Genomic DNA, 21,908 nt, shown 5'->3' with positions numbered 1-21,908 from the left:
TGAGGTAGAGGAGGCCGTGGGACGCGGCCAAGGAGGTGGCCGAACAGGTAATCAGAACCAAGATGGATAATCTGGTCAGTTGGTCATTTTGGACCAAGTTGTGGGTTGGTTGATGCGGTCGTCCTACGTCCATGCCAACCTTGAGCACTATATATAGACTAGTTTGGTAGCTTTAGTTCAACAACTTCATTGTGTTCAAGCATTCTTATAAAGTAAGACATAAAACTCCTTACCCGGACCATCAATTTTTGTAATCAAAGTTTGCAACCAGTAATATTGTTTCCTCTCCACTTCTTTTTGCAATTTAATGCTTTGTATTGTGTTGATCCTGCTTCTGATGTTATGTTTTCTTACACAAGAAAGCACACAATGGATGAGGGCCATGTTGATAGACTTTAACTTCGTGCTTATAAAGCACACTTGCCAAGTGGGTTTTCAAAATTATGTACTGGTGGATAAGTATGTTAGCTACTCTAGTTAACATGGCACTTCATTGACACAATGTTTGCTCTAGTTTGATAGCACTATGGATAAGTGTGTTAATTGCTCTAGTTAACATGGGTGCTTCATCGACATAATGTCTGCACTTCATATGTAAAAGAGCATCTTCTATGTATTGTAATCCCACCTTTTTCATGGGCACTTCATTCCTCTAGTTAATATGGGCACTTCATTGAGACAATGTTTGCTCTAGTTTGATAGCACTATGGATAAGTGTGTTACTTGCTCAAGTTAACATGGGCACTTCATATGTAAAAGAGCATTTTCCATATATTGTAATCCCACCTTTTTCATGTTATAAGCGCTCTTGAGATGCTTCTAGGTCATATACCTCAAGATCACAACATGAGGAACCTGACTTTCTAAGACCAATTGCTTATAAAAGTCATGTAACTAGTCATGGGTACCTTAGGTTACTTACTCTTGAGTGGCCTCGTGAGAAAAGGCATATAGAGGATAAAAGCCACCTTTTTCATGTTATAAGTGCTCTTGAGACGCTTCCAAGTCATATACGTCAAGGTCACAACATGAGGAACTTGACTTTCTAAGGCCAATTGCTTATAAAAAGCGTGTAACTAGTCATGTTACTTACTTTTGAATGGCCTAGTGAGAAAAGGCATATAGAGTATAAAAGCCACCAAACCTCACTTTTGTAAAATTCTTTAGTTTTATTCGATTTTTTGTTTTTCTTAACCACAAGCTATCTATGTAGCTTCATTGTGAATTTTGTTTTTCTTGAAGTTTGCCCCCAAATGTGTATGGACTACCACATCACTTGTGGCATGAAGGGCGGACCAAAAGTCCAATGTGAAACCGCCCTATAATAAAAGCAGTTCTAAGCCAAGGCAAGCTGTTGTGGGCGATGGAGGAAGAGATTCCTATGGCTGTGCCTCTGCAAGATGGCGATGGGTTACATGCCAGCCCCGAAGCAAAGGGCTCAACAGGCATCACGGTCATCACTGGCTACTTGGGCGCTGGCAAAACCACGGTAACAGCTCTCATATCGCTGTTCTTCTGAATTAAGTTGTTTCTTCATGCCATGTATCAAAGACTTCCCCGTTTCTGCAGCTTGTGAATTATATTCTGAAAGCCCAGCATGGAAAACGGATCGCTGTAATCCTCAATGAGTTTGGGGAAGAGCTGGGTATAGAGAGGGCAATGATAAACCAAGGGCAGGAAGGGAGCCTTGTTGAGGAGTGGATAGAGCTTCCCAATGGCTGTGTGTGTTGCAGTGTGAAGCATAGCCTTGTTCAGGCACTCGAACAGTTGGCAGAGCGCCGTGAAAGGTGCGTCCTAACACTACATTGCAAGCACAGTTTTCTTCTTTCCATGTACTTATAGGGAGAGGAGCTTTTTTAGGGTTTTTTTTGGGGGTGTGTGGAAGGAGGGGGGGAAGGGGCTTTTTTTGAGCTCTCCTTAAAAAGAAATGGACTTTTCTTTGTTCCTTGAAAAAATACATCAAAGAAGTTTCTCTTTCATACACTTCAATGCCGGTCAGACCACTCGCTGTTCGTGTGGATGCTCCTGTTTGGGTACAGATTTGATCACATCTTGTTAGAAACTACAGGACTTGCCAATCCTGGTACTATAGCTTCAGTGCTATGGGTGGATGATGAGCTGGAGTCAACAATTTATCTCAACTCAATAATCACGGTATGCATTTGGCTGATCATATCGGTATCATGGATAGCCGTAGTCTGCAAGCTACCTCTTACATTGTGCATTGTATTATTTGTAGCTTGTGAGTTGTGCTTTTGTGAATATCAAGATGGTTTGTATGTTTCTGTGTATATTGATTTGTGCACCTTTTCCAGGTTGTGGATGCCAAGAATTTTAACTACCAATTGCATGAGCATAAGGAGTTGGGGAAAATCTCCGAGGCATATCTTCAGATTGCATATGCGGTTTGCTGAGCTTTTTGCCACAACTCTTTCAGAATTCATCCATTTTATTATTATTAGAAAGTTTGTAGTCACTCAGTAACTTATTGGCTTTTTGGATTATGACTAGTAGGTACATGTAGTATTGGTATATAGCAAGTCAGTGTTGTTAAGTATAGTATATATAGGTGTGAAGAAAATATATTGCGAGGTAGTATTTGGCCTGGCTACATAGGCTAGTCCTCATTATGGCTGAATGTGCCAAACTCAATGTGTTGGTTCATGGATAAAGTCGAGCATAGACCTAGTCTTTTGGCTGACAAGCTGATCATATGAGTAGGGATGTCACATGTGGTCTATGTTGGAGGCATTAGTAGTAGTTACCTGCATGTTGGCTATGATGTGGCAGTTATCGCACATGGCTGGGAAGTCTAGTGGATGGTATTCCATATTGCTAAATTTGAAAGGTGAATTAAGAAACAAAATGCCACCAATGCTACCGTTGGAGCGAAAAACATACACACACATTGAATCTAGCCTTAAGAGGATGTTCACACACATAAGCACTTACACACTAGAGGTGGTTCTCATACAAAGGGCTGTTTCATATGCACGACACTCGGATTCCCATCAATCTCCTCTCCCTCCTTGTATGAAGGCGTGGCTATGGGCACCGGAGTATAAGGCATACATGCCTCGAACCCAAGATGGTGATGAGAAGCCTAGGCAGATCGTAGTCCCCTCCAGGAAGGCTCAATCCACTATGTCATATGCCTTCTCAAAATTGAGTAGTAGCTTGGAAGGTCCCGCATCCTAGTTGTTGTGATGGGAGGGTGGTTGTTGTGATGGGAGGGTGGCCTCCCAAAAAGTGAATATGTTGTTCAAGACACTCCTATCTTGGATATAGCTGGTTTGTGTTGAGTGGATCAGATATGGCCGAAGGCGGAGGCTGAGCGGCTTGGCGAGGATCTTATAGGCCATCTCTAAGAGGGTGATTGGTCTCGAATGGTGAATCTCGAATCTGTCACCTCCCTCCTTGGTGATGAGGCAAACGAGACCTTGTGCCATGCTCCGGGTAGGGAGCTGGATTGCATAACCTCATTGAAAGTTGCCTGGAGGCCAGCCTTCGTGAGGTCCCAATGCGGCATGAAGACAAAAATCAAGAGTCTGTCCTCACTTGGGCACTTCCTATGAGGGAGGGGGGCGACAACAAGCAGTAGGTCAGCTGAGGAGAGAGGGAGATCCATGTCTGGATGGAGTCTTAGACACAAGGCTGAATGTGGTGCTAGACCCTAAGGCAGGCCTCTCATTGGGGGAATTTGGCTTAGCAGAGAGCAGGGTGTGGTAATTCTCTGGGGCAATGTCCCAAATCTTGGGGGCGCGAGGGGGTGGGGAGGTTTTGGTCGTGATCGATCCATCTGGCCTCCTCAAGGATCGAAAACCCTTCCACCACTTGAGACCAAAAGGAGGTACGAACATGATATCTATACTCCACCCTTTGCTCCTCCAAGGATGTTAGTGTGGTGCGGGCTGTGTCTCAATTGAGCTCCAACCCAAGGGTATGCGGGGCTTGTCCTGAAGGTGCTGAAGAGGGGGGAGGCCATGGCAGAGGCCTCTCTCGCTCTTTGAAAGCATTGAGCTGCTCTTGGGTTGCTGTCCGGAGGGCACAATCGAGGGTCTCTGCGGCACCTTGTAGGGGGGAGGAGTAAGTAGAGCATATCTCCTCGATCCGCTTGATCTTTCCCATGTACGATACATCTCCATCCACCAAGCGCAAGAGATTTACAATTTGCAAGCAAATAAAAAGCAGATGCTTTACTTTAGGCCAAAAATCATCGTGTATTTGAAGTAGGCCAAGCTGCCCACTTTGGGCTTGCCACCATTTGTTTCAATGCAAGTCTCTAACTATAGAGACGACAAAGCATAAGAAAGTTATAAGCAAAGCGAGTCTCAAAGTATTTGAGAAGGTCTTTCGTTGTGAACTTTCGCAATTCTAAGGATAAGTGGTGGTGTGTGATGAATGTGATTATCTTCTTGCCTATATCAATCGAGCTTTTGACCCAAGGCAACATGCCAAGATCTTTTAACAAGTTGTTTAAACAATGTACCATGCATAGACTCCATGTCACATGTGGGTATCTGTGCACTAATAATATGACCGTGCAGCTTTGTTTCTACTCTCCAAATCAGTTACAAATTGTACAACATTATTTGGCCCCGCATACTCCACTGCCTCACTCGACATTTTACAAAGAGCAGGTGGTGTTCTTTGGCACACACCACATTCTGTGGACTTTATGTACAAAGACTTGCCCTGGCATGATGCAAGGACACCCTCCAAAGAGTGGCTAAGTATAGCACTCCAGGCATCTCCCATCAAACATACCCCATAGATGTCCCATTTTTCTAACACGAACTAAATCATTAATGCTAGAGACCTCATCTTGCAAAAGTATCTCACGGAACGCAATCATATTTGGGTGATTCATAAGTGGGCCCAAAGGGTGCAATTTAAGCCACCATCTCTTTGAAGATAGGAGATTGGACCACATTAAAAGGGATACCACATGAGTTAAAAAAAAGCGGGCAACAGCTGCATCTGCTTTCCTTTGAGGATGCCATGCAGTACGAAGGGTGCTTTGTTTACCTTTTGTTTGGGTGGAGTATCATTAATACTGGCGGAAGATGCTCCAAACATTGTAGTTGCACTCCCTCAACTTCCTGATCTTTGGCTGCTTCCATGACCCTTAGTGGGAGGAGGTCTACTTGTAGCATTTGCTGGAGTTGTGGGTATATCTTGAGTCTCTCTTTGGCTTCCTGGAACAGGGTACATTTGATAATCACGCTTCATCTTTGCAGCTTCAGTTGTGGGGATTTGCTTACACTTTACAATGCCATATCCATTGAGACCAAGTAAATGGGCTTTTACTCAGTCAAGAGCCCCACCCCTCTCAAGTCCACAATGTTGGCATTTAAACCTCTTGGCACCCCCTTTTTTACTGTCATACTTGGTCAAAATGTCAACTTGTTGCCACCAATAATCAGCTTGGGTCATCTTCTTCTCCCTTTGGCATTCAAGCATTTGAGCCTCCATTGCTTCAAGATTCATTTCCAAGGCTTAATCCTCTAGCTGAGAGTCAAAACTTGATCAAATGAATGAGAGAGAGAGAGAGAGAGAGAGAGAGAGAGAGAGAGTTATATTAACGTCTTCAAAAGACCCAAAGGCAAAGGGTCTATGAGATCAAAATGATGTGTACATAGTGTCCATGAAATCTCGTCATGGGTGAAATAAGAAAAAGCACTAGTAAACTAAAAGTGAAAACTAAAAGCTAAGATCTCAAACTGTGAGATTATACAAGATGAAAAATCTAAATCCTACTATGCCAGGTATAGGGTACAATAAAAACAGTCAATCAACCTTGTATATCAAGCAAGGGCCCATCCAGGATGTCCATCATGGGTGATGCAAGAAGGCTAGAGATGTTGATAGTCTGTTGTGAGGATGAGGTTGCTCAATGGCAGGCGAGGATCTCCTGAATCCAGGGCTGATGAGCTGGGGGTGGTTGGGTCCGACCGGACGAGGGTATGTAGCTCTCTGGAGTGTGTGTGCCCGATCTGATGTGACTCCCATGGGCCTGCTTCAAGGGGGAACTGGGGCTCTGGTGTCTCCCTATCCACCCCTCCAGGTTGGAAAAAACTGGTGATGGTGAGCTGAGAGGAGGGCTGTTGGGGGCAAGGATCTTTGAGTAGTGACTCTGTGTCAGCTGATCTCTAGTAGGAAGAGTCCAAGGCACCTCTGATCTGGGTACTCCATGATCCAGGACAAGGGTCCAAAGCCCTCTCTGTATCTAAGACTTAGAGAGAGAGAGGATCTAGACTTGGAGAGATTGGAGAGAAAGGGAACTTAGAACTAGCTCTCTGTTTGAGACTGTTTGAGAGAGAGAGAGAGAGAGAGAGAGAGAGAGAGTGAAAAGAGAGAATTTAGTCTTTGCCACTTGGAGTCTAAAACTACGAGAGACTAAGAGAGAATTTTTTGGTTTGTGTGTAACAGCAAGATAAGGGGCTATTTAAATAACTTTCTGAAGCCTGAAGCTGAAGCTCGCAGAGTACCAATTTCCGTCATCAAGCGTTAATGATAGCATGTCATCATTCATGGGTTGGTGCAAGAGCTGGAGATTTGGAATGGGGCGTGGACACGCAGTGCCTTCAAGCACTTAGCTAGGAACTTTTACGCATATGGCTGGTGTCTTGCAAGTTGCAACACCCGGCGCTTACACGTTTCCCAAGCTCCAGCTTAGTAGGTGGCCACGTGTGCATAAGTGGCCACCTTAGCCTTATAATTAAGGTGTAAAACACCTTAGTAAAATGGCTACAAAATGGTGCATGTATCCACGAATAAACCCACCGCTGAAATGGCTGCCGAAACATGGCGGAAATGTTTCGAAGAGCTCCCAGCCGCCATTTCGAAGATGTTCCACCAGGGAACCTCGTTACCATCATGTGAGCTGCTGTTTCGGCGTTCCCTCTTCAACCACAGACGTTTCCTGCTTCTATGAAGACGACATGCATTTTTGCACAAATGCTGTTGTGGGCTGAATCGGACCTGATTTGGGTGGAGATGACCCCGTTTTGCTTAGCGTTTTGTTGCCGAAGCAGACCACCCTGCTGCACTGAAGATGGGCTGCGTTTTTGCTGATTGACCCCTTGATGTGCTACATTTTCTGCTCTACAAGCTGTGTAGGTGCTTGCGTTTTACTCCAGGGCATATTCTGAACAGGAGATGCACCTCTTCTTCCTTGCGTTCATGGCTGAATGCCGGTCGCCAACTGTATCACCTGCTGTACAACACCTATGACCCGCATTTCCTTCTACACGCTGCCGGATGATGTGTTTTGCTTCAGCACTGCTGTGGGCTGCATGTAGACCTCATGTAGCCTGTGTTTATGGCTGAAAGGCTGCTACTGATAATTGTGCTCAACCATAGACGTGCAAGATTGCTGAGAGATGGCTGCGGGCTGTGTGGACAGCAGGTGCCTCAGGGAGAGGTACATGTGACAGGACACAAACTGAGAAAAAAAAAACGCAGCACAGGCTGAGAAGACGCACAGCTTCATATAGGGGGAAAATGCAGCATAGCATAGTAATGATGGTGGCAGCTCTGATGAGAAATGCATAGAGGAGATGTATAGACGAGGTGGCTAAGGTGGCTCTGATACCATGTTAGCACTCATGGTGCCAAGATGGAGCATTTGCAAAGAGGGATGAAGGACCAAGGCATGACTATGGTCGATGGAGGAAAGCCATGGTGGCTGTGTGTGTGTGTGTGGAGAGAGAGAGAAAGAGGTGACAACAATCACAAGAGAAATATGTCACACAACTCAAATGATATACTTGTAATTAAAGAACCTCCCAAGTACATGCTTTTATAAATATCAAGCCTTATCTTCTGATCCAGACTTTAATAAGAGCTGTTCACACCCATAGAGGGTGTTCACACCAACTAACTCCTAAATACTCAATAGATCCACATCTGTCCAGTGAAGGGTCGGGGACGTCTTGCCCACAAAATAGATCAAGCTCTATTAACGAGAGAGAGAGAGAGAGAGAGAGAGAGAGAGAGAGAGAGAGAGGCATTAAAGTCTGCGAAGGGCCAAGAATGTCTAAGAAAAAGTTGAGGGCCTATGAAACACTTGTTTTTTGAAGGTGAGATGTAAAAGACCAGAGAGGAAACTTGTCTAAACAGTGTATTGTCGTTTATGTACTTACATTAATCATGTCTGGCAGGATGTTGTGATTGTCAACAAGATTGATGCAGTGCAAACAAAAGATGGAAGCTGTACATCATCAGAACTTGATGATTTAGAGACTGAAATCCATCAAATTAATTCTTTGGCAAAAATAGTGCGTTCAGAGCATTGCAGTGTTAATCTGAATGACATTCTTCACTGCAGGGCATATGATGCTAAGGTGAAATGCACACTTCTATGTATACTATGGACTTGTTGAGATTAGGTAAATATTTACAGGCACAGAATTCCTAATACTGTCCTCCGGTACGTATGCTAGCAATTTGCCAGCAGGAGCACACTTATGGACTTGCGGAGTTCAAATAGGAATTCCAAATATCATGATCTTGAAGTGGCTACTGTTTGTATAACTGAATCTGGTTCAGCCTGTCTTGATAAGGTATGCCCTGACGGTTGACCTTTGGTACTGTTCAAGCTAGAAGACCAGTCTCTTTAACACTGGTTAAATCTGGAATTAAGCTAAAAGACCAGTCTCTTTAATAGTGGTTAAATCTGGAATTAATGTTGGGTGCTTGTTGCTGCTAACCATTGAACCATGTCTTGTGTGCAGGTGAATGAATGGTTGGAGCGGCTACTATGGGAACACCAAGGGGTTGAAATACTTCGTGCAAAAGGAGCCTTAAATATTTATGGCTCTGAGCTTTCCCACATGCTCCAGGTTAATGATTTGATGGTTTTAGGAGACTTGGACATGCCAATTCTTTAAATTTAGTCAACAAGTCTAGTTCTTTCATATGCAGGAGTGTCTATGTAATTAGAGGGGCCATTAATTCGCACCACCATAATTACCGTTCATTAACTACTCCCGCATATGGTGCTTGTAGGTCCACCTGAAGCTTGAGGTGTCGATCTGTGAATGCCACATGCACATTCATGGTCCAGAGTAATGGTGTGGTCACAAACCCTAAGGGGCTTCTTTAGGAATGGGCCATTATGTCAATGAGAAGGAAAGATGTCCTCTGATTCTTGGTGGTGTGGGTGTTGCGGTGGATGGGTTTCTAGCAACGGTATGGTGACTCGAATTCTTTCTGAGTTTGGAGATGTTTATGGGTAACTTGCTGCCCTCACAAGGTCACCTTTTTCTAGTTAACAGCTCACAACAGCTTTGCAATGTCCAATTGCACGTGATGCAGTTCCAGCCCCACTGCTATGGGACAGCCCTGCAAACCAGTAGGTGTAGTGCCAGATTGCGCCCTTGATCGTCCATGACCACCTTGGCTACCCCTTAATGCTTGGCAAACAAAATGGAGACAGGTCCCACCCTTCACAATGAGGAGGACAAAGAGGGCCTTGCACTATGTTTGGACCAGCACAAGACTGCCACAAACTCTGCAAGACACATCCATGACTAGGGATTTCAATCAGGACACGATCAGCAACCCGACTGCTTGGGACATCAGCGGGCATTGCAGGGAGGACATCAAGGGCATACCACCCCACCTTGCCTGCAGAGACAATTAGAGCCATCTGGACTGATCCCATACACATGCCATGCTAATCTGTTCAGGGGGCTGCCTAGTGGGATTGTGGTTGCGCTGCCAGAGCTGGAGCAGAATCCCCTATTGGTGTAGTGAAAGGAAGGAGGCTGGGCTGGACCAGATCTTGCCCTGGATCCCACTTCACTTGATAGTTCTCCCATAGTAGCCAAAGATGCTACGTGGTATCTTCACCCATGTAGATTATTGAAAGGTTGATGTACCATTTACATCCAGTGCAGACCACCATCTTGACTACTTGGATGAGGCACATAGATTCTCTAGGTGGCCGCCTAGGTGGGAAGTAGGTTAGTTTCTGAGCCAATGGTGAGTACCACAGGGGGGGCAGCTTATCATGGAGGCCAACCACCCACAAAGAAATGCTGCATGGGAAGAAATGGCCACCCATCATGTTGGAGGGGAAAATACCCTTGACACTCTCTTGGGATGGCAGACTTGACGGTGAGGGTATGATCCATGGACTCGTGCAGCTTGGCTGTGCACTTCTCCTGCTGCCCTGCTTTGCATTTCAGGATCACCGATTGCTAAGTGCCAAATAGAATCAGGGTCTCCCAGTGTGACACATTGCTGTTGCCATCTTTTCTTGACTAAAGAAATGAGTATATATATATATATATGTGTGTGTATATATATATATATATATATATATATATATATATATATATATATATATATATAATATTTTTTTATTTTTTTTTTCAGAAAGAGACTTCTATTAAGTATGAGAAAAACATACAACAATCACAGCTATAAGCCGGAAGAGAATAGAATCACCCCAATATGTAAGGTGATTTCAACCACTGAGGAGCATCATGATGCCATGTAAGACCCGTGGTACTAGAGGAAAAGAAGATGCCATGGTCCCATTCTTGCATAAATATCACACGCTTCGCCTGAGCAGAATGAGAGGGTCCTTGAATGCGAGCCCAAGTAGCCATAAGAGTGTGGATGATATCACCCCATATAGTACTAATGCGTTGAGACCCAAAAATCTGGACACCCTCAAATAGCCTCCGTGCATCTAGCTCTCCAGATCTGCCATGTTGTAATACTGGCAATAATCTCCCAACTGGTGTCAATCCTCTGTCTAGGGGGTGTATAATCAGAGTGAGGAACATCCTGCAATAAACCATGCTGGGCAATACCTCTACGAATGAAAAAAATAGAATCTGTACCATTGCCCTCATAAAAAAGTTGCGGACTGGACTGGGAGAGCCAAGCAATTGCCCCCCAAGTCACATGCATGGCTCGGCCACTCAATTTGCCCATAAGTTGGACTACAAGATCCCAAATCTGCTGTGCAATGCTGCACCCCTATAGACTATGTTGTACAGACTCAGAATCTGCCGCACATCTAGGACAGGAAGGTGCTACACCGAAAACTGATCTCCATCGATTGGTGGGGAGACCACCATGTAAGAATAACCAAAAGAAATGAGAGATATGGCTCCTTCTGTATGAGTCCCAAAGTCTATGCTAATATCTGCGCGCTGTATCACTGGAGAAATATCATAGCTCTCTCAATGAGGCCTGAGAGTAGGGATCCTATGCATCTGTCGAGTGAGGAGAAGCCTGGCATTCCGAACAGTGAAACTGAAAAAAGAAAGGCTTTTCAAAGGATCGAAGGCATCAATCCACTCCCACTCTCCTGGATCCCACTGAAGATATCTGATAGGACTGCCACCATATAGCAACACCAAGAGCCATGAGTCACTATCTGAGGAGAAGGGTCAATGAACCAGTGCTTCCCCGAGCGACCAACAATCCTCACTGGACTAAGCCTAGTGTTTGGTATGATATCCTCCATACTACATCTCCTCAATCTCCCACCAGGCATGATAGAATACATGAGGAAATCTATATCCTCCTGGCATGGCAGAGCAATGACCTGCAGAGGTATGCCTATCCTCGAAAAAACTCCCAGCCAACTCGGATGATAGTCTCTGTGAAAGGTCCTAGAAAGCCACCATATGGAATAGCTGCATCAATCTGATCAATACGAATGCGAGAGCCCCTAAGATGCTGAGTGGATGCAACTCTCCGATCCTCCGGAAGACTCTTAAAGGTCTTCCAAGCAAGAACTGTGTATGCGCATCTCTCCCATCCTGACCATTGCATATAACGAGATGCACCAAGTGGCCGACCAGCCTCATCCCTAATGAACTCGTTCCACATAATAGGTTGTCGGTCAGCCTCGTCCAAAGACCTAGGAAGCCTTTGTCGCAAAAAATATCTCATGCTTCTCCATGCTCTGACAATGGCTGCAATAAGAGGGGAAGATGGTGCCCTAATATCAGCCTCTGTGAACAAAAAACGTGTGTTGGGCATCCAGTCTCTCCCGACCCTGGGTGTACATCTGGAAATCTGAGACAAGAAAAAATCCTTCCAAGGCTTAGTGCCTGGTAGGAAACCTCTGACCACAAGTTTGCAAAGCAACGCCCTGCATTGAACATCCGGATCGATAATATTCAAGCCCCCCTCTCTTTTGGGCTAAATAACTGTGAGCCAAGCTACCCTGGCACGAGTGTATGAGGTGCCATCCAAGCCCGACCAGAGAAAATTGCGGATCAATCTCCGCAATCGGCCAATGCACGCACGAGAGAAGCACCAACAAGAGGCAATAAACCAAGCTGAGACAAGCAAAACCTGATTAGCCACCAAAGCTCTGGAGGCTAAAAACAGAACTCCTCTAGTGCTACCCGGAAGGAACATAAGCATATATGTGAAGCCTCCAAAAACAGGGTTGTGTCATCAGCTAACTCAGAGTCAACCAACTCCTCATGACTACGAAGAGGCAACCTCATTCCTGAAATACCAGCAGTGGAGCTGAGAAAGATGCTCATGGTCTCTGCAACTATGATATATAATAAAGGGGCTAATGGGCAGCCCTGTCGTACTGAGCGAGAAATCTGAAATTGCTCTCCTCTATCACCGCAAGCAAGAACTCTACTGTGGGCATCACGATACATGCATGAAACTCCCTTGATCCATCTCTGAGAGAAGCCCATATGACTAAGAGTACCCCCAAGAAAGTCCCAATCCACTCTATCATAGGCCTTCTCAAAATCCAAGAGCAGAATGGCTAAGGGCTGATTACTCGTTTTAAAAGGGGCAGGCGAAGGCAGGCGGTGGGCAGCAGAGGGGCTAGCGGGGGTAGCTGAAGGGCAGGCAGGGACTGAAAGGCTAGCAAAGGGCAGAAGTTGGGCAGGCGAAGGGGGGTGCGAAGGCAGCAGAAGGGCAGGCGAAGGCAGCAGAGGCAGGCGGGAGCAGCAAAGAAACAGGCGGAGGCAACAGAAGGCAGGCGGGGGCAGCAGCGCAGGTTCACGTCACTTCCAAAATGAGTATATTTGCCTCGGCATCTTACCAATGTGCACTGCTGTTTGAGAATGTCCAGCACCAAGTGATGTACCAGTTTGTGACCAAGAGCCCCTGGTTCATCGCCACCACGTGCCTGGCCAAAGATAAAAATGCTGTACTCCAATAGGGAGGCCTTTTGTGATTGCTTGTGAGGGGGCCAAGCTGCTACTCCATTGAGATGCACGTATTGACGTAACAGCCAGTGTTGATGTTTTGATGGCAAGTAAATTTCAGGTGACCTCATCTGCAACCTGAGTCCAAAACGAGGTTTGTGCTTGGTATGCGATTCAAAAGTGAATGAAATCTCCTTGGTGGGTTACAACATATTTGAGTTTGCTGACTTTCACCTACGCTTTCTAAAACACTTCCACACAAGCGCTCTACTTGGCCCCTGTAAGAGAAACTAAAGCTATTCTGCCCTCTATAGGTGCGCGTCTAGCAACTCTTGCAGGCACTAAGAGGCAAGGCTTGACTGATGTTTAGATCCCAAAGCTTTGGGCAAAGAGAAGCACATGATGGCAGTGACGAAATGCGTAGTTGACTGTGCAGTGACTGCTGTGTTTAGGGGGATTGAGAAAGCTGAGGCTACCTCGTTGATATACGTAGGCCTGGCATGTTGAAGGATGAAATGTTGTGCAAGGGAGCAATGAGTTTCCACTGTGATGCAAAACCTGTATACAGAGCAACTCCCACCAAAACGAATGATCCACAGGGTAGTTTGCCACTATTTGTTAGGAGCCTAGAAAATGACCATGGGGTTTAAGATAGGCATCAAGTAAACAAATTTAGCTCAATCTTTCTGCTCATTGCTGACATGATGTTGGGATTCTTACCCAGGCTGTCCGAGACGTCTACGAAATTGTTCCAGTTCAAGCATGGGGAGCTAATGAGACACGGATTAACAAGATTGTCTTTATTGGTAACTTTCTTTTTAATCTTGTCCTTCTGAATGCTGGGTTTTTAGAAGCTTTGTAAACCCATTTGAGTGATATGCAGGTAAGAACTTGAACAAGGAGAGTCTGGCTGAGTCGTTCCGGGGTTGCATCTATTATGAATAAGCTGCATTGGACTTGTTCATGCCGCTGCAATGTGCCAAACTAAAAGTTCTTCAGGGTTCCATGTGGCTTCAAATGAGTTTTTAATCCACATACACAATACTGCAACTTCGTCTCGATTTGAGAGCAAACCAAGAGGCTTGGCTCACATAGTTTGTTTGATATGAAAGCAAGAGGGAGAGGAGACACTCACACAAGCCATTTCGAAAGTCAGGGTGTAAATGAGGCATTCCATCAAAAAAGGCCTAGTTTTTTAGGAATTTAGGGTAATTGTTGATAATTATCCTTGAGCCTTGCTAATTATTTTATACACGTGTATTCAGAGTGTCAAAAAAGGATTTATTTTAAAAAATAGCCATTACATATCAGGGTCACCTCCAAATATATGTGCAATGCATAGGAAAATCATCCATGTCAGGACCTTCCTCTTTCAAAAGATGCATAAATTGTTGAGGTGGTGTTGGCATTACTTTGATTTTCTAACCAAAATATCGACAAGCAGTGTCATCCATTGCTATGTGGGAGGCTAAAACTTTGATCCTTGGCTTTGGAGCTTCCCTTGGATGCCATTCTTGGGACCAATGGTCATGCTCGTTGCACTTCGCATTTAAGGCAACCTTAAAGTGTTTCGGCACATTAGGCTCTCTCTCTCTCTCTCTCTCTCTCTCTCTCTCTCTCTCATACATGGTGCATTGTGGAGGAAAAGAAAACCTCAATGCCCATCAGCGATCCTCTCCTTTGGGGAAGTGTTTACACGGCAACTTTATGATGTCTTAGATTAGTCCACAACACCTCATATGTCCCACATTCCATGTCTTGGATCATCTATCCCCTAAAACACTATCAAGGTCACTAGAGCGTTATTAAAGCTGCACAATGTTAAGGCAAAAGATCATGGCGATCCAAGTGCAGAGCATTTTTCACATGATCATCATATGTTAGTTTCCATTCTTGTAGAACTTTTTAATAGAGCCCTCTTTGAAGGCTTTTCCCTTGGATCATGAACACCATTGCTTCCATCGACAAAGTAGGTGGTTCCATGGATCCAAATAATTACAACTCTCATGATTGGCCTAGATTTATGGGGCAATACTTGATTCTAAGATCAGCTTCATGGTAGAGGTCTGTGAACACAGCCTTGGGGATAGATAGGCTTCAATAGAAATACATGCCATCATAGAGGAGGAAAGATAGGCTAGATGTATAACTTGATTAGATGTGTTGAAGACCATGAACTTGGTTTTGCCGAGATGGTATGTGAGGTCTCTATTGCAACAAAATCTCAGCAATGCATCCAAATGTATATGCAATTCCTTTGCAAAGGGTGAGATCTCATAACACACATAGTCAGGCAGAGCCGATGGTATCCCATGAAATGCATGTTGTACGTGGAGAGTATGCATGCATTGTGGGTAGGGCAATTCCTCTTAGGAAATTCGTCCGGTATACATAGTTTTTAGTGGGTGCACCTGAGGGCAAGTCCCACAGTACCTAGGCTCCTCCGGGAGTACTTCATTGTTGTCGTGCCTAGTTCATGGGTCTTCCTGGGTAATGCCGTAAGGAAGTAGCGAAACCGTCTTTGAGAATAGAGATGATGAAGCCAATGACAAAAGCATTTCTCTGTTCGAGTCTTTGAAAGAGCTTGCTCGCTTTTGACCTTGGCTCGAAAAACAAAAAAAAGTATGCATGCACCATTGGTGAGGTGGAGGTTGAGATTATTTGTTCAAATGCCAATCCTACTATGAGATCCGAGGAAGATTCCATTCTCTTATGGGATATATTCAGACTCCATTCATGGGTCATGCAACATGCTTATAGATGCATGTCATTTGCCATGTAAATAGTGAATAGCCAATTGAGGGTATCTTCTCATTTCCTCACAGTTGAGTCAGGTAGAGCCAAGGGAATCCCATGAAATGCATGTACATGCAAAGTATGCACCACTGGTGAGATGGAGGATGAGCTTATTTGTTCAAATGCCAATCCTACTATGAGATTAGAGGGAGACCTTATTGTCTCTTATGGGATAGATTCGGTCTACCTACAAGTCATGCATTATGAGGAGACCGGAGATGTTTGGGCATGGAGCTTTGTCGCCAATGCCGAGGAAATGCTGTGAGAGAAAGAGCTAGCAAGGCTCCTTCCAAACCTCCATCATAGATTTATTTGGGTCATTGTCACCGTCGATAATGCTTTGATAGGAGCAGTAGTAGCAAGATCAACTAGGTCCATGACGGCCTATGTGGTCATATTATCCTTTGGCTCCACGTACATATACGAGTCAATGTGTGTTATCCCTTCAGAGAGCCAAACACCATATATCTTTTAGGCCTCATCCTTTGACTTGGTAGCTACATACCCATGATATCTTTTGATGACATGGTGAGTTTCAATCTCACAGAAGGGAGATGCTATGGCTGCTTGTCCACACATTACTATCATGTAGCATCACATGGATACTTTAACTTATTAAACTAGTTTTGTAAAGTTTTTTGTTTTGCATGGTTCAGTATTCATCATGGATACATTGTTCTACCTTTTTGGTCTTATAGACCTTGTGAGTCTTTTGAAGATTTTAATATATCTTTCTTTCTTTGTCTCACTCTCTTGTAGCCCCCGGTGTGCTTGTGGACTTGTGCTATAGCTCTCTTGTATCATTCTAAAGGATCTAGAATCTTGAGAGTCTATAATCCCACTCTCATGATCAAACACATTCTATTTTTGGCAATTGTGCAAGGATCATAAGCTGGGATTCTATGAGTGTTTTTGCCTCATGAAGTTCCCAGATATAGGGCTAGTTTTATGGTTTAGCATTAGATTCAAGGTTGAGGGGAGCATGAGCTTTTGTTTAAAAATCTTTGGACCTCAAATTGTATCGATTCTCTAAGCTCTATAAAGGGTCTTGAACTTGGAAAGTACAAGTAAAAGTAGTGTTGTGGTCATCAAGGATGATCTATTCTTTCTTTATTATTATTATTATTATTATTATGAGAGAGAGAGAGAGAGAGAGAGAGAGAGAGCTTTGTCGATTTTTGCACAAGCCAAAATAGCTTGAGACCAACTATAAACACCAAGGTTGTTAATGCCTTAAACAAATTCACTCAAAAGTGATAAATGCCAAAACCTACTAGTTTGCTTATGGATCTTCATGGTCTAGAGATACACCCACATTAGAAGAAAACTATTTTCCTAGCCAATAAAAAGAAGAACAATGTTGAAATGTAACAGTTTTCAAATAAATAAACAAATAATCCTTTGATTTGTTGATTTTAAAGCAAAAAAGAAAAATAATTTACGATTTGTTAAGTTTAAATTTAAAGATGTTTTTTTTTAAGTTTCAACTAGTGCAAAAATCAAGTATGGTTTTTGTAATAACATTGAGAGGGTTTATGCTTCCATCTTGAAAGATTGCCCATTTACCAGCTTGCTTAAAGTTTGGGCAAAAATCAAGTATTGTTTTTTTAATAGCATTGAGAGGGTTTACGCTTCCATCTTGAAAAATTGCCCATTTACTAGCCTTACGAGCTCTCAAAGTTTGGCCAATTGTACTCCCTCTTGCTTCAATTGCACTCCTCTACTAACTACTTTGTGCCTTGAGGGTTTTAGATAGGAGAGAGAGAGAGAGAGAGAGAGAGAGAGAGATGTACTAACATGCACAAAGTCCAAGTATGACATGGGACAAGTTAGACTAGAAAAGTTTAAGTTAGGCTATCAATAAAGGAAGAAAGAAATTTTTTCCCTTTATGATATCAACTTATTTTTGGTACCAAATTGATATTCCTATCCATGTGTTTCAAATAAGAGTCAACACAAAGGGAGAGACATAAACTACTTGGCTAAGGGACAACCGTTACAGTTTTATCATTGTCACATGTTATCACCACAATAGCTTGAATGTGGTAACAAGACTGTATGCTAAACAAAGGGTAGCCAAATAAAAGCAGCAAGGCAAGTAGCACATGCATCAACTTTGAAAGAAGCAACAACCAAGAAATTGCTATGGCTAAAAACACCAACATTATGCCTATAAGTAAGGAAATTATTAGAGAGGCATGTCAAAAAAGGTGACAATTATGTCACTATACAAATTGGGTAAAATACTACTTTGAATGCTTTCTTATTACCGTTCTCTCGAAGCAAAGCTTTGGAAGAGATCTAATTAAAATCGATTGATAAAGCCAAAAGACCATCCTAAGAGCAAACAATGATCCCCAAGGTATTAGAGAATATCCTAACCAAGTGGAGGAGAAGCTAGGTTCAAAAAATCCCAAGAGTTGGTAAGGGAGTGCCAAGCTTGGTTAGAAGGGGAACCTCAAACTAGCTCTAGGATGAAACCAAATGTCAGAGAACTCAAATATGAATAACCAATAGAGAAACTCCAAGAGGTGCTCAAAATCCAAGCTAAGGACTCAAAAGTAGCTTGAAATGCACCATTAATGGGGCAAGCCAATCTATTTTTGTGTATGTTTGGTGATGACCTAGCTGTATCATAAATCTCATAGCATTGCATATCTATGCCCACCAATGCCAAGAAAAAAAGCAGCCAAAGACATTGCATAACCCTTTGCCTTCTTATCCTCAAAAGTGCAAAACTCCATAGCCACCACTTTAAGGAACCTAAGCCTATGATGAAAGGAAATTAAACATTGGATGGAAGGTACCTTCCATAACTAGCCAAACAAGAGAAGACTTTTAAGTCTAGTGTAGTGTTCATTCAAGCCTCGGATCACAAAAAGAACTACTCAAAGTAGTAGTGAATAAACTTGGTCACACCTACAAAAGTGATAATAACAATGCGGTACCACCAATCATCTATAAAGGACAAGAAGTAACATCAATCTGAGATGGTAATGCTAGTGTAAGCATAGTCACCAAGAAATGACCATATGATTTTTTAAGTGTCTTGTGAGATCTTAAATTCAAATCACATGGCATGAGTTTTAAACATACTTTTATGGTAATGAATTTCCAACAATAATCAAGCTCATACAATGTTATACTTGGATGCTTATACATGCAAGAAGAAAGTCTTGTGCATGATTGGGATACAAATCATATATATATTAGGAAAAGTGATTAGACCTTAAAATTTAACGTTCACACTAGAAAGACTCACCCATAGGTGGAGGAATATTTCTAAAAGAGTTACTTTCCATGACTAGAAATACTCACCCACTCTAGAACGCTCACCCACACTAGAATGACTAGAACATGACATAAAGAGTTTAAAATTGCTTTTAGATCTACAATGATTACGTATATTGATGCAAAACCCTAGACGATGATCTAAACAAACCCATGGGCAGAGGAATACTTGTAAAGAGTTTAAAACTATTTTTAGATCTGAAACTATTAGCCTATGTTAACAAACGGATAACAAAACCCTAGAAGATGAACTAAACAAACCAAAACATGAATCTCTTCCTAAGCCTAATTACTCAAATAATAAGATGTATTTTTTGGCATGTTGCTAAAGTGGCTAGGGATACATTATGCATCTGCAAGTAGGGAAGTGATACTTCATTGTATATGATGAGAGCATAGCCATTCTTTGATTTTCTAACAAGATGAAACCTGGTCAAGATAAATTAGGAAATCAACGTAGAATTTTTGTAAAGGGGACCTAACTTGAGATGAAACCTAGTCAAGATAAACTAGGAAATCGTTGTATAATTTTTATAAACTTCAAAGAGGGGAAATAAACAATCAAACCTGTGTCAAGTCACAATCTACAAACGAGAATATGAGCTAAACAAAAATTGTCTCTTACTTATATGTGAGAGCTTATCATAAACTATTTTTGTATGAATTAAAGTGCATCCTAGAGCAACCACAATTTGCCCTTACAAACATATTTTTGTAAATTCTATTGACTATAGAACTATTAGAAGTATTGAGGTTTTAAAGATTCAACTCTACATAACCCTTTGTTATGTCCACATTGCAATGCAAGATGAGGTGCTTCTCATCCAATGCTACATAGGGTGCTAGATCCATTGGGGGAGAGCCAAACAACTACTTTTTCAGCTCCTAATAAATTGGTAATATCTTGTTATGCCAAAAAGAGCCTCTCTAGAGCACCCATTCAACTCCAAGAACTTTCAAGAATGCAACCTCATCATCATCCTATTTTGTGAATCTTATTCAAGAGAAAATCTCATCATTAGCAACCACTCCAAGTGATGATACCATCACACACACACACAAAGGAGTCTCAATTCCTCTCATATGTCTAAAACCACAAGGCTCATGAAAACACTCCCTTTGTCTAAGCCAATTTCATCAATTTTGGTAAACCCTATTATATAGGTTCTTAATCCCATGACTATTCCATTAGCCACCCAAGAGAAATCCGCTTCATCACATACACATCAATGCCACACCTAGCTACCAAGAACCTATCATATAGGTTCTTAATCCCATGACTATTCCATTAGCCACCCAAGAGAAATCCACTTCATCACATACACATCAATGCCACACCTTGCTACAAGATCCCTATCTTTGACTTTGACTACCAATTAAATCACATTTTTAACCTCATCATTGACAAACTTTTCTCAACTTCAAGGTTTATCCACCCATTTAAAGTTTTGTGATGTGAAAGATCCTACTTCTTGTGAGTGCTCTTATACATCACACGTCAATGATCCTCTTACACTTTTGCATGCCTTGGATTTACTTCAAAAACTTCACCTTACTTTACCTCCCAATGGTTCTTCCATACTTATTTGAATACCTACTCAACACACCATTGACCTCATATCCACTAGTTGGCGAGGAGTGTCTTCTACAAGAAACTTTGTATATCAAACTTCATGGAGGTGCCCCCCCCCCTCTAATATTTATTTAGCCACGCTAAATGCTATTAGAATCTCCTTATCTCTCCCATCATCTAACCCATCAGAAGAGGCAATACAGAGGCTTTAGAAGCTAATTAGTAGCCTTCATGGGCTTAGGACGACAGAGCACGCACATTACACATGAAGCGATGACAAGCACAGATCAGGCCAACAAGCACATCATACATGAAGCGATGACAAGCATAGATTTCATTTAATTCTAAAACACCAAGTCATGAGCATTTTAGACCTGGTCTCGTTAATAGCAGCCCATGAATACACCGACCAATAATAAGACCCATATATAAGCAGCCCCTCAATCCATAGCTAAAATCATCTCATTCTATGCAAATTTCCATAGATAACACATATAGATTTGCACCTGATTGGATTTTCTAAAGACTAGTACTAACAAAGGAGATGTCAAATTGTTGGTACCATGCTTGAGGAGCTTGTTTCAGCATGTCTAATGCACCTTTTTTTGAGTCTATAAAATTTAGTTTCTGATTTAAATATCATAAATCCTTGTCGTTGCACCACGTAAACCTCCTCCTTGAGATGTTTATTTAAAAAAGCTAGTTTTACATTCATATCATAGAAGTTAAATCCCTCAACTTTTATAAATCCCTTGCCATGATTTGGTTATGTACTTATTTAAATGAGCCATCAGATGTAAACTTGATTTATTACACCCACTTGATCTTGCATTTTTATGGTAAGGCTGTAAGGATAACAAAGGATAGACAATAGCGAAAGCATGATCAATACAATACGAAGCACTAAATTACAGAAAGAACTGGAGAAGAGTAAACAATATTACTGTTTGCATACAAACTAATGGCATCCACCCACCACCCATGTGCTCTGGATAAGGAGCTTTGATGGTAATTAAGACACACTATGAATGGTGCTTATACAAGTGTGCTTGAACACAAAGAACTTGATGATGAATTAAGACTACCAAACTAGT

General features: G+C 42.6%; 1 protein-coding gene across 1 annotated transcript; it reads left to right on the top strand.

Annotated features, from left to right (window-relative positions):
• Positions 1-1,331: 1,331 nt before the first annotated feature.
• LOC147603675 (Cobalamin biosynthesis CobW-like protein) lies at positions 1,332-14,565 on the top strand. The gene is made up of 9 exons (XM_086796162.1): positions 1,332-1,489; positions 1,570-1,787; positions 2,040-2,154; positions 2,316-2,405; positions 8,166-8,348; positions 8,448-8,567; positions 8,739-8,846; positions 13,879-13,960; positions 14,038-14,565. The coding sequence occupies exons 1-9, from the start codon at positions 1,364-1,366 to the stop codon at positions 14,097-14,099; spliced, it is 1,104 nt and encodes a 367-aa protein (XP_086652288.1). The 5' UTR covers positions 1,332-1,363; the 3' UTR covers positions 14,100-14,565.
• Positions 14,566-21,908: the final 7,343 nt, after the last annotated feature.

The sequence above is a fragment of the Cibotium barometz genome, chromosome 63 (genome assembly GCF_041138505.1).
Source record: "Cibotium barometz isolate CiBa-2024 chromosome 63, ASM4113850v1, whole genome shotgun sequence".
In the NCBI taxonomy this organism is placed as follows: Eukaryota; Viridiplantae; Streptophyta; class Polypodiopsida; order Cyatheales; family Cibotiaceae; genus Cibotium; species Cibotium barometz.
The sequence above is the reverse complement of the archived record's forward strand: the minus strand, read 5'-3'. Positions and strand labels throughout refer to the sequence as shown.